General features: G+C 40.4%; 1 protein-coding gene across 1 annotated transcript; it reads right to left on the reverse strand.

Moving 5' to 3' along the window:
• Positions 1 to 991: 991 nt before the first annotated feature.
• On the reverse strand, positions 992 to 1,668 carry LOC130974882 (uncharacterized). Its single transcript, XM_057899722.1, has 2 exons — positions 1,248 to 1,668; positions 992 to 1,068 (listed from the first exon to the last, which is right to left on the reverse strand). The coding sequence occupies exons 1-2, from the start codon at positions 1,666 to 1,668 to the stop codon at positions 992 to 994; spliced, it is 498 nt and encodes a 165-aa protein (XP_057755705.1).
• Positions 1,669 to 13,431: the final 11,763 nt, after the last annotated feature.

The raw sequence follows: 13,431 nt of genomic DNA on the forward strand, positions 1-13,431 counted from the left end.
GTTCATGTCATGCATTCAAAATCACAAATAACACCACCACATTTAAGTAAATAAGACTACTCTTAAAATTAGACTCAATTTCTCAAGCAATACATCACTTCTTTCCTTTTCTTTTTAGATTCAAGTTCAGTGAGTGGTGCATAAAACAAAAATATTTTTTATTTTTTATTTTTTTGACTGAAAGTACTAACGATCATGCAAGCAATCAAAGCAACAGAAAACAAAAGACAACAACATAAGAACGGAAGAGAAATAGAATGAAAGGAACTCAACCACCTCAGTTATGCTGGTGGTCATCTCATTCCTTCATGAAGAACACTCATATCCTTTTGGTGCTAGACAGAAAAGCCATAAGCAAAGCGTCAACACCAAACTTAAAGGTTTGCTTGTCCTCAAGTAAAGAAGAACTGCAAACAGAGAGGGATATAAAAGCATTTAATATGATAAAAGAAGAATAAAAAGATAAAAGAGCAAGAGAGAATTAGGATTTGGGAGGGGGATGATTTGAAATCAGGCGCTAAGGTGGTTTAATTGGGCGTTGCATGCGACGCGTACGCATCGAGGACGCGGACGCGTGGATGGCCAAGATGGGAAAACGACGTGAACACGTCAGGGACGCGTCCACGTGGCGGGGCTTGTGCGCCCAGCATAGTTCCAGCCCCACACCAGCATAACTTTCTGGCCAAGCACCTTTTACGCCGATTTTTCTCATCCACGCGTGCGCGTGCTTGACGCGTATATGTGGAGGCCAAAATCGCAATTGACGCGCACGCGTCATGGACGCGTACGCGTGAGCCAATTTGTACGCAAAGCACACTTCCTGCTCCCCTCCCGAGCAACTTTCTGCCCAAACACCCATTTACGCCAAATTTCAAGGTCACGCGTACGCGTTTGGGACGCACACGCGTGGATGGCTAAAGGCGCAAACGACGCTTATGCTTGAGGTACGCGTAGGCATGATCTTGTTTGTGCAAAAAGCACAGTTCCTGCGCTACTCCAGCGCAGCTTTCGGCCTTCTTCGTCTCTTCTCTCTTTTTTTGAAATATTCAGTTTCTACTTCTAAAATAGCTGCATGATCAGATAAAACTCAATAAGAATCAAATAAATAAGAAAACTACTACTACGAAAATAACTAAGGATACAAAATTATTGGGTTGCCTCCCGATAAGCACTTCTTTAACGTCACTAACTTGACGGTCAGTTCTGCTAATTCAGCAGATGAGTGGACCTCTGGTGATCAATCTCACCTCCAAGATAGTGCTTCAACCTCTGGCCATTCACTATAAATTTCCTGTCAGAATTTTCTTCCTGTATTTCCACATGACCATATGTTGAAGCTCTGGTAACCACAAACGGTCCTGACCACCGGGATTTCAACTTCCTTGGAAAGAATTTGAGCCTTAAATTATATAGAAGCACTTGCTGTCCTGGCTCAAAGACTCTGATGGCAATCTTCTTGTCATGTAATAACTTGGTTCTCTCCTTATAGAGCTTGGCATTCTCATAGGCTGAGTATCTGAATTCATCAAGCTCATTTAACTGGAGCATTCGCTTAATTCCTGCAGCTTCTGAGTCAAGGTTCATATATCTGATTGCCCAGTAAGCGTTATGCTCCAGCTCAACTGGCAAGTGACAGGCTTTGCCATAGGCCAACTGATAAGGGGACATGCCAATGGGATTCTTGTACGCATACCGCTATGCCCAGAGAGCATCATCAAGCTTCCTAGACTAGTCCTTTCTTAAAACACTAATGGTCTTCTCTAGAATCCTCTTAAGTTTCCTGTTGGAAACTTCAACCTGTCCACTTGTCTGAGGGTGATAGAGGGTTGCCACCATCTGACAGACTCCATATCTATGCAGAAGAGAGTCCAGCTGTCTGTTGCAGAAATGGCTTCCTCCATCACTAATGAGTGTCCTCGAGACACCAAACCGGCTAAAGATATATCTCTGAAGAAAGCTCATGACCACCTTGGCATCTGATCGGCCGGAATTCACTACCCACATATAATGAATCCGTTCTTTGGCAAGCGCACCAAATTGTCGTCAAGTAATAACCCACAATGGAGTGAGATCGTATCCACAGAGATTAATTGGATTAAGAAAGCAATAGTTGATTAATTATCCTAGTTAGATGATTCAATTTTGAGTTATAAGCAACAAGAAAAGTAAATGACATAAAAGTAAAGAAAAGCAATAAAGTGCAAGAAAGTAAATGGCAAGGAAAGTAAAGTACAAGAAAGTAAAGTGCTGGAAATGTAAAGTGCAGAAAATGTAAATAACCACAAAGTAAATAAAAGAAGGAAAGATAAAATAAATATTAGGATCAAGAGATATTGCATTCTCAGGATTAATTGATTTCATCTCATCTTCAATCATGCAACTCATTGACCTCTTGGCAATCATGATTGATTGAGCCCCAATTCCTTGGTGACTCAATCTCTGTAATCTTGATCAACAGCCAATTCCTTGGTCTAATTGCTCATGAGAAGAGATGAAGCTTGTTCTCTGATTATACCACACATCCTCATAGGTCCAAGTAGAGGGAGGATTATATGTCACCATATCCAAACACCAAAACCCAGATTATACTCAAGTGTGAGAAAAGATTTCAAGCATGGTTTTATGATTCCTCTTCCAAGGTTCCCATAAAACCCAAATACATTCATTCTCTTTTCCAAGAAAATTGAATGCTAGAATGAAGAATGAAATCCCTTCTAGTAAATCAAAGAGAGATGAGGAGAAGAAGAAGAATAAAAATAATCAATCCATTGAAAAATAATAGAGCTCTCTTTCCCAATGGAAAGAGTTAGTAATTCATAACTAAAATATTTCAAGTAAGAAAATGGAGGAGGAGAAGAGAATGGTGGGAAGGAGAGTCCGAAGACTCACTCCTCCAAATGTGTCCAGCCTAATAGATTGCTCCCTAATTCTATGAAACTAAGGGCTTTATATAGGCTCTCCTAAATTACAAACTTAAATGAAATTAAAAGCAAATTACAATAAAATGAAAATAAACTATTCTAGATGCTTCTTGTGGCCTTGATTGGTTGACAATTATGGCTTGAATGAGAGTTGGAGTGGGCTTGGTTGAAGGTTGGGAGCTGCAGGAAGAAGTTGGCGTGTGGTTCCAAGTGCCACTCCCACTTGATTTTGCCCTTTGGAGTATGACCCACTTTGCAACGTTGAAAGTATGGAGTTTCTTGGGCCTCAAAATGAATGTCCACTATAAAGTATTATATATGGTTGGAAAGCTCTGAATATCAGCTTTCCAACGCCTTTAGAATCAACTCATTTGGACCTTTGTAGCTCAAGTTATGCCCATTTGAAGATGACTAGGTCAGTCTGTCAGGTAGCCCAGCGTGCCACACCCACTTCTGGCGTGGCACGCCCCATATGTTGTGAAACTGGCGTGCCACGCCTTCAATGATGCTCCAAAATCTCCTCTCTAGCGATTTGAACTGGCGTGCCACGCCCAAGACTCCAAGTGGCACGCCCATTATGAAAATAAAGCTGGCGTGCCACGCCTTCGATATCAAGTGGCATGCCCAGGTTTTGCCCCGCTGACATATTTTCCTTTTTCACCTCCAGTTTTAATGTCCACCATAGAGTGTTATATATCGTTGGAAAGCTCTTCATGTCAGCATTCCAATTCCACCAAGAACACTTCATTTAGACCTTTACAACTCAAGTTATGCTCCATTGAAGATGAAGAGGTCAGGCTGGTAACTCTGCAGTGACGTGTTTTTCTTCTTTTATTTTTGGGGTCAATATCTTCCTCAATTCCAGTGTCCATTATAAAGTGTTATATATGGTTGGAAAGCTCTGGATGTCTACTAATGGCACTAGAATCACTTCATTTAAAGTTTTGTAGTTCAAGGTATCTTCATTTGAATGAGAGAAGGTCAGGCTGGTATATGCCCTGGCGTGCCACGCCCACTTCTTGGCGTGCCACGCCCATAGTGGGGCTCAAAATTACTCCTCTAGAACTTAAGCCTAGCGTGCCACACCCAAAACACCAAGTGGCACACCCTCCTTTGAGACTTGGCTTTACAATTTTGGTGTGCCACGCCCATAGCACCAAGTGGCACGCCCTCTTTGAGACTTGGTTTCACAAACTTGGCGAGCCACGCCCAGAGCACCAAGTGGCATGCCCATGTTGGAACTGCATTCTTTCAAGCTTGGCGTGCCACGCCTAAAACCCAAGTGGCACGCCCAAGTCACAATTAAGGTTGGCGTGCCACGCCTTCGACATCAAGTGGCACGCCCATAATGAACTCTTCAATCTCTCTTGCTAGAATGTTTGCCTGGCGTGCCATGCCCAGAGCACCAAGTGGCACGCCCAGCTTTATTTGCTTGTTTTGTGCTCTTTTTGCTTCTTTTTCCACCTAAAATTTAACACAAACCATTTCAAAGCAATGCACTACAATATATATCATTTGTTCCATGAAATTGTATTGATTTAATGGGATTGTGTTCTTGTTATGGTCCTTTTAGATAAGAAAAAGGGTACATGATGCACAGTCAGTAGCATCATTGGTGGGTAGAGCCACAGCTTCCACCCACTTAGACACATAATCAACTGTCACTAGAATATAGTTATTTGAATGTGAAGGTGGAAAGGGTCCCATGAAGTCAATATCCCACACATTAAATAACTCAACCTCAAGAATTCCCTGCTGTGGCATTTCATGGTTGGCAGGGAGATTTGTGGCTTTTTCACATCTGTCACAGTGCTTCACAAATGCTCTTGCGTCCCTGAAGAGAGTCGGCCAGTAGAATCCGCTTTGAAGGACCTTTGTAGCTGTCCTTTCACCACCAAAGTGGCCTCCATATTCTGAACCATGACAGTGTCAGAGAATCTGCTGTGTTTCTTTATCTGGGACACATCTCTGGATGATACCATCTGAACACCTCTTAAAAATATATGGTTCCTCCCAAATGTAGTACTTTGCATCCGTCAATAGCTTCTTTACTTGTTGCCTTATGTACTCCTTTGGAACGAAATTCATGGCTTTATAATTTGCAATGTCTGCAAACCATGGAGCTTGCTGAATGAGAAACAACTGCTTGTCCAGAAATGTCTCAGTCATAGCTGTGGGTGGTTGTACTCCCGCTTCAGGCTCAATTCTAGAGAGATAGTCAGCTACTTGATTTTCTGACCCTTTCTTGTCTTTTATCTCAATATCAAACTCCTGAAGGAGCAACACTCATCTGATTAATCTTGGTTTAGAATCCTGTTTGATTGGAAGGTACTTTAAAGTAGCATGATCAGTATAAATAATAACCTTAGAACCAAGTAAATAGGACCTAAACTTATCAACAGCATACATAATAGCTAATAATTTCTTTTCTGTAGTTGTGTAATTCTTTTGTGCATCATTTAACACATGGCTGTCATAGTAAATGACATGTACAAGCTTACCATGCCTCTGTCCTAAAATAGCTCCTATAGCAAAATTACTGGCATCACACATCAATTCAAATGGTAAATCCTAGTCAGGGGGAGCTATAATGGGAGCAGAGGTAAGGTTTGCTTTCAGAAATTCAAAAGCATGCAGACAATCAGAATTAAAGACAAAAGGAACATCAACAACCAACAGGTTGCTCAATGGTTTAGCAATTTTAGAAAAGTCCTTTATAAATCTCCTATAAAATCCTGCATAACCCAAGAAACTCTTGACTACCTTAACATTTGCTGGTGGTGGTAATTTTTCAATTACCTCCACCTTTGCTCTGTCAACCTCAATCCCCTTACTTGAAATCCGGTGTCCAAGAACAATACCTTCTGTGACCATAAAATGGCATTTTTCCCAATTCAAAATAAGGTTTGATTCTCGACACCGTTTCAAGACAAGAGATAAATGCTTAAGGCAGGATTCAAAAGAATTATCAAAAACAGAAAAGTCATCCATAAATGCCTCAATGAACTTTTCAACCATGTCAGAAAAAATTGAAAGCATACACCTCTAAAAAGTTGCTGGAGCATTACAACGTCCAAATGGCATTCTCCTGTAGGCAAATACTCCAAAGGGACATGTGAATGCTGTCTTCTCTTGATCTTGAGGGTCCACTGCAATTTGATTATATCCATCTAGAAAACAATAAAAAGCATGACCAGCTAACCTCTCAAGCATTTGATCAATGAAAGGCAGGGGGAGATGATCCTTCCTTGTAGCAGTGTTAAGCCTCCTGTAGTCTATACACATTCTCCATCCTGTGATTGTTCTTATAGGAATAAGCTCATTCTTTTCGTTCTGGATCACTGTTATCCCTTCTTTCTTGGGAACTACCTGCACATGACTTACCCAAGGACTGTCAGAAATAAGGTAAATAATACATGCTTTCCCTAATTTCATTACCTCTTTTTGGATCACCTCTTTCATGGTTGGATTGAGTCTCCTTTGTGGTTGCATAACTGGTTTAGCATCATCTTCAAGAAGGATCTTGTGCATACACTTGGTTGGACTGAAACAAGCGCCTCTTCCTCTTCAAGCTTCAGGGAAGATCTAATAATCACCGGATATGAACCATTTTCACCCAAGAACACATATTTCAGAGAAGGAGTTAAAGGTTTGAGCTCAAGTTTGGGGGCTTCCTCCTCTGCTTTAGGCGTGTAAACCATAGTCTTCTGGGGTGGTGAATCATTAACTTCAACTAATTCATACTCAGAAACAGGATCTAGAATGTCATCAAGCACCTTAGCTTTCAGTACCTCTTGAAAAGTGGTTCAATAACATCTATTTTCATGCACCCTTCAGAATTATTAGGGTGTTTGAGAGCCTCAAAAACATTTAGGACCGCATGTTCTTCATTGACCCTCAGGGTTAATTCACCCTTTTGCACATCAATCAGAGCTCTACCTATAGCTAAAAAGGGTCTACCAAGTATAATAGAGAATTTTACCTCCTCTTCCATGTCTAATATAACAAAATCAACAGGAAAAATAAATGGTCCTACTTTAACAAGTAAATCCTCAACAACACCCACAGGTAATTTAACAGAAAGATTAGCAAGTTGAAGAGAAATACGAGTGGGTTTTAGATTGATGCTAGCTCCAAGGTCACATAAAACTCTCTGAATGGTGATATCTCCAATGGTGTAAGGAATGACAAAGCTCCCTAGGTCTGGCATTTTCTCAGGGAGATTGTTTTGAATAATTGCACTACATTCCTTGGTTAACACCACTGTTTCTTGTTCCTTCCAATTCCTCTTATGGGTCAATAACTCTTTCATAAATTTAGCATAAAGAGGCATTTGCTCAAGAGCCTCTACAAAAGGAATGTTGATCTGTAGCTTCTTGAAGACATCTAAAAATTTGAAAAATTGCTTTTCTTTGGAAGCCTTTTGAAGCCTCTGAGGATATGGCATTTTTGGCTTGTATTCAAGAGCCTTTGGCAAGGTAGGATAAATGTCAAGAGAATCAGGGAATGGGTTATCTACACGCTTAGGAGGGGCGCGCTCTACTTCTTCCTTCTTCTCCTCTGGAGCTTCTTTTTTAACTAATTCTTTATTGGCCTTGGTCTCAGAGCTAGCTACTTTACCACTTCTTAACTGAATCACCTTGCAATCTTCTATTGGGTTCACCACTGTATCACCTGGTAATGTACTTGCAGACTTTTCAGGTATTTGCTTGCTCAGTTGGCGCATTTACACTTCCAAGTTTTTAATGGGGGCTCTGGTTTCCTGCATAAAACTCCTCATCATCTCCCAATTAGAATCTTCTTGGGATTTAGAGTTAGCCTGTTGAGGTGGTTGTTACTGCTGAGACTGAAATTGGTGGTTATTGTAATTGTTCTGTTGGAAGCCGCCCTGCGAATTATTATTGAAATTCTGAGGTCTCGGAGGTTGGTCTCTCCACCAAAAATTTGGGTGATTTCTCCATCCTTGATTGTATATCTGAGAATAGAGGTCATTATTGGGATTTTTAAAACCACTCCCCCTGTAATTGACCTGTTCAGAAGAGGATTGAGCATAATCATAATTATCATTTTACACTAAATTTCCTGCCATGTCATAAGAGACCTCTTGAGGTGGATTTTGGGTGTTGATAGCTGAGACTTACATGCCACCTATGTGTTGATTAAGTAGACTTATTTGCTGAGACATAAGCTTGTTCTGAGCAAGAATAGCATTAAGAGCTTCTACTTCCATGACACCCTTCTTCTGAGGAGCCTCAGAGTTCACAGGATTCCTGTTAGATGAGTATAAATATTGGTTACTAGCAACCAATTCAATAAGCTCAATAGTCTCCACTGGTGTCTTCTTCTTGTGCAATGAACCTCCTGCAGAATTATCTAAGCACATCTTAGACATTTCACCCAAACCTTTATAAAAGATATCTAGTTGGGTCCACTTGGAGAACATGTCCGGAGGACATTGCCTAGTCAGTAGCTTGTATCTCTCCCAAGCTTCATATAGAGTTTCACCATCCTTCTGCCTGAAGGTCTGAACCTCCACCCTAAGCTTAGTTAGCTTCTTTGGTGGGAAATATTTAGTGAAAAACTCAGTAACAACCTTGTTCCAAGTATCCAGACTCTTTTTGGGTTGAGAATCTAGCCATAGCTTAGCTCCATCCCTCAGAGCAAACGGGAAGAGCATGAGTTTGTATACCTTTGGGTTCACTCCATTTGTCTTCACAGTATCATAAATCTGCAGAAAACTAGAAATAAACTGATTTGGGTCTTCGTGGGGAAGGCCATGATACTGGCAGTTTTGTTGCACCAGGGTGACCAGTTGTGGCTTGAACTCAAAGTTATTCGTAGCTATAGGAGGCACCACAATACTTTTTCCATAAAGATCTGCAGTAGGAGCAGAGTAAAAGCCAAGTACTCTCCTTTGTTGCTCATTCCTATTCAAATTTGCCACATTGGCATTATCAGTATTGTCAGGATCCATAGTGGATTCTGCAGCCTTGCAAAGTCTAGCTTGTTGTAAACGCCGCCTGAAAGTCCTTTCAGGTTCAGGATCAAAGTCTAAGAGATGTTTTTTGTCTCTATTCCTCCGCATAAACAAACAGAAGACAAGAAAAAAAAAATTGGAACTCTCTACGTCAGAGTGCAGAGAATTCCTAGTGAGGTAACCTGAACTAGGAAACACCAAACTTAATTTCAAAAATTACAAAAAATATTAGTGCTATTAAAATATTTTTTTCTTTTTTTTTCAAAAATATTAAAAATAGATTTTAATAAAATTAAAAATAAAACACCTAATCTAAGCAATCAAAACTAATAGTTGTTAATCACTATCAATCCCCGACAACGGCGCCAAAAACTTGGTGCGGGATTTATAACCCACAAACTAACCGGCAAGTGCATTCCTCAGGTAAGTGAGGATCGATCCCACGAGGATTGATGGATTAAGCAACAATGGTTGGTTAAACCACTTAGTTAGACAAACAGAAAAGGGTGTTGGATGTTCAAAGAGCATTAAACAGTAAATTAAGCATTTGAAGACAGCAGGTGAATAAGTTGGGAATAAAATATGGGAGAAAATAGTTAAGGCTTCAGAGTTATCTATTTTCTGGATTAACTTTTCTTACTAACTATTTTAATCATGCAAGATTTAATTCATGGCAAACTATATGTGACTAGACCCTAATTCCTTAGACCTTCCTAGTCTCCTCTAAAATTCATTAACTGCCAATTCCTTGCTCAATTAATTCCAATTAAAGGGTGATGATCAAATTCCAGTTTATAAGCCACAAGAATCCTAATTATCCAGATATAAGGGGATTATATGTCACATATCTCGTTAAATACGAACAATTAGAAATTCAGGAGAATATGTTTTCAAGCTGTTGTTCGAGTAAAGAGCTTTTCCAAGTTATACAAGAACTCAATTAGAATATGGGTCATACTTCCGTTCCACCCAAATTCATAGAATAAAGAACGAAAACAATTCTTGAAATATAAATCAAAATATGAATTAAAATAGAAAAGTAATAATGTCAATCCATACAATAGACAGAGCTCCAAACCTTAACAATGGAGGTTTAGTTACTCACGGCTCAGAGAAGAAAACTAAGATTCAGGTAAACTCTGAAGTACGGAATGTTGATTGGTATAGAATCCTAATATCTTTTATATCTAATCCTAATTAATGTAAAATCTAATATCTAAACTAATATCTTTTCCTCTAATATTTAAATTTAAATCAGAATTAATTATGGCAATCAGCAAGTCTTCAAGTGATGGATGGGGACCACTTGCTTCGTAGGACCCACGCCTAACTTGGGAAGTAACAGGAAGTGTTCCCTTGAGTCCACCATTCTACAGCCTCCAATCTGCATTTCTTGGGCTGAAAACTGCGTCAAAAATAGCCCAAAAATTGCCCCCAGCATTTTTCTACGTTTTCTGCACGTGGCGCATGTCACGCGTACGCGTCAGTCATGCGTACGCGTCGATGGTCTTCTTCGGGTATCATGCGTACGAGTCAGGTACGCGTACGCGTCGCCGTGTAAATCTTCAAATCATGCATACGCGTCATCCACGCGCCCGCGTCACCATGGAAAGCTCCAAATCACGCACACGCGTCAGGTACGTGTGCACGTCGCTCCTTGCTGTCATCTCATTTAAATTTTTGTGCTGCAGAAACTCCATCAATTCCAGCCAAATGTTACCTAAAATAAACAGAATTGCACAAGACTCAAAGTAGCATACATTGTGGCTAAAAGACAATTAATTCTAGATTAAACTTAACAAATTGATTGCAAATTCACTAGGAAAAGACAAGAAAGATGCTCACGCATCAGCTGGCTTTATAACCAACAGATGAGACTCATCAGCCACTAATACAGGCATACATCATATGCATTATATGTGATTTGTTTGGATTGCCTAATTGGTTGCATTATTACTTGCTAATTGCCTACTTGTCTTATCTGCTTCCTACTTGTGCATTTCTTTGTTTGATATACTTGTGTTTGCATCTGTTGCTGTTGGTGGTTGGGAAGTTTGCAGGATTTGGAAAGAAGATGTTTAGTTAGTCTGAAGATCCTTAAGTTAGTCGCCTATTTATATTTTGTATGGTTTAGCATGTTTATGCGCTTTGATTATAATCTAGAAGTTCTAGGATTGCCTTCGGCTTTCCCAGGACATTACATGTTAGATATTTGGGCACTGTTACCATGCTGAGAACCTCTGGTTCTCATCCATGCTGATTTTGTGGTTTTCAGATGCAGGGCGCGAGGCTCCTCGCTGAGGCGTGCTGGAGACTTCTGGTGGACGAAATTGTGATCCATGTTCTAACTATTTTGAGATGAAGGCTTCTAATGGCACTGGTTAAATTCACAACTCCGTTCAACTAACCAGCAAGTGTACTGGGTCGTCCAAGTAATAAACCTTACGTGAGTAAGGGTCGATCCCACAGAGATTGTTGGTATGAAGCAAGCTATGGTCACCTTGTAAATCTCAGTTAGGCGGATTAAACAGTTATGGGGTTCGAAAATTATGAAATAAGAAAATAATAAAAGGGATAGAATACTTATGCAGATTCATTGGTAGGAATTTCAGATAAGCATATGGAGATGCTGTATGGCTCAAGGACGCCTGCTCTCCTACTGCTTCAACTCAATCCTTCTTACTCCTTTCCATGGCAAGCTGTGTATAGGGGTTCACCATCAGCGGTGGCTACTTTCAATCCTCTCGGGAAAATGGTCCTCTGCGGCTGTCACTCGCATGGCTAATCGTCTGGAGGCATCACCCATGGTTGATGGCTACATCCCATCCTCGCAGTGAAAACTAATGCTCACGCACTCTGTCACAGTACGGCTAATCACTGGTTGGTTCCTGCGCCTACTGGAATAGAATCCCTTGATTCTTTTGCGTTTGTCACTAACGCCCAGCACTTGCAAGTTTGGAGCACGTCACAGTCATTCGTTACCGGAATCCTACTCGGAATACCACAGACAAGGTTAGACTTTCCGGATTCCCAGGATCCTACTCGGAATACCACAGACAAGGTGAGACTTTCCGGATCCTCATAAATGCCGCCATCTATCTAGCTTATACCACGAAGATTCTGTTGGGGAATCTAAGAGATACACATTCAAGCTCTGTTGCATGTAGAACGGAAGTGGTTGTCAATCACGCGCGTTCATAAGTGAGAATGATAATGAGGGTTATCTAACTCATCACATTCATCATGTTCTTGGGTATGAATGAATATCTTGGAATAAGAATAAGAGAGATTTGAATAAAAGAAAATAGAACTTCATTAATACTTGAGGTACAGCAGAGCTCCACACCCTTAATCTATGGTGTGCAGAAACTCCACCGTTGAAAATACATAAGAGAAAGAGGTTCAGGCATGGCCGAATGGCCAGCCCTCTCCATGATCAAGTGACCGAATATTCCAAGAGATTAAACTGTCAAAAGATGTCTAATACAATAGATGAATGTCCTATATATACTAGACTAGCTACTAGGGTTTACATGAGTAAGTAGTTGATGCATAAATCCACTTCCGGGGCCCACTTGGTGTATGTTTGGGCTGAGCTTGATCAATCCACGAGCTGAGGCTTCCCTTGGAGTTGAACTCCGAGTTATGACGTGTTTTGGGCGTTCAACTCCGGATCATGACGTTTTTCTGGCGTTTAACTCCAGACAGCAGCATGTACTTGGCGTTCAACGCCAAGTTACGTCGTCATTCTTCGAATAAAGTATGGACTATTATATATTGCTGGAAAGCCCTAGATGTCTACTTTCCAACGCCGTTGAGAGCGCGCCAATTGGAGTTTTGTAGCTCCAGAAAATCCATTTCGAGTGCAGGGAGGTCAGATTCCAACAGCATCAGCAGTCCTTTTGTCAGCCTTCTTCAGAGTTTTGCTCAAGTCCCTCAATTTCAGCCAGAATTTACCTGAAATCACAGAAAAACACACAAACTCATAGTAAAGTCCAGAAATGTGAATTTAACATAAAAACTAATGAAAACATCCCTTAAAGTAGCTTGAACTTACTAAAAACTACCTAAAAACAATGCCAAAAAGCGTATAAATTATCCGCTCATCACAACACCAAACTTAAATTGTTGCTTGTCCCCAAGCAACTGAAAATCAACTAGGATAAAAAGAAGAGAATATACTATAAATTCCAAAATATCAATGAATATTAATTATAATTAAATGAGCGGGACTTGTAGCTTTTTGCTTCTGAACAGTTTTGGCATCTCACTTTTTCCCTTGTAGTTTAGAGGGATTGGCGTCTCTGGGGAACTTAGAATTTGGGATAGTGTTATTGATTTTCTTAGTTAAGCATGTTGATTCTTGAACACAGCTACTAATGAGTCTTGGCCGTGGCCCTAAGCACTTTGTTTTCCAGTATTACCACCGGATACATAAATGCCACAGACACATAACTAGGTGAACCTTTTCAGATTGTGACTTAGCTTTGCTAAAGTCCCCAGTTAGTGGTGTCCAGAGCTCTTAAGCACACT

Source organism: Arachis stenosperma, chromosome 4 (assembly GCF_014773155.1).
Source record: "Arachis stenosperma cultivar V10309 chromosome 4, arast.V10309.gnm1.PFL2, whole genome shotgun sequence".
Lineage (NCBI taxonomy): Eukaryota > Viridiplantae > Streptophyta > Magnoliopsida > Fabales > Fabaceae > Arachis > Arachis stenosperma.

What these genes read in the sequence shown, in the direction of transcription:
- LOC130974882 (XM_057899722.1), bottom strand. Translation starts at nt 1,668, where the DNA reads ATGTCCCCTTATCAGTTGGCCTATGGCAAAGCCTGTCACTTGCCAGTT. An exon ending in GTTGAAGCACTATCTTGGAG is followed by an intron (nt 1,069 to 1,247) that starts GTGAGATTGATC and finishes CTGATCATGCAG; the next exon opens with CTATTTTAGAAGTAGAAACT.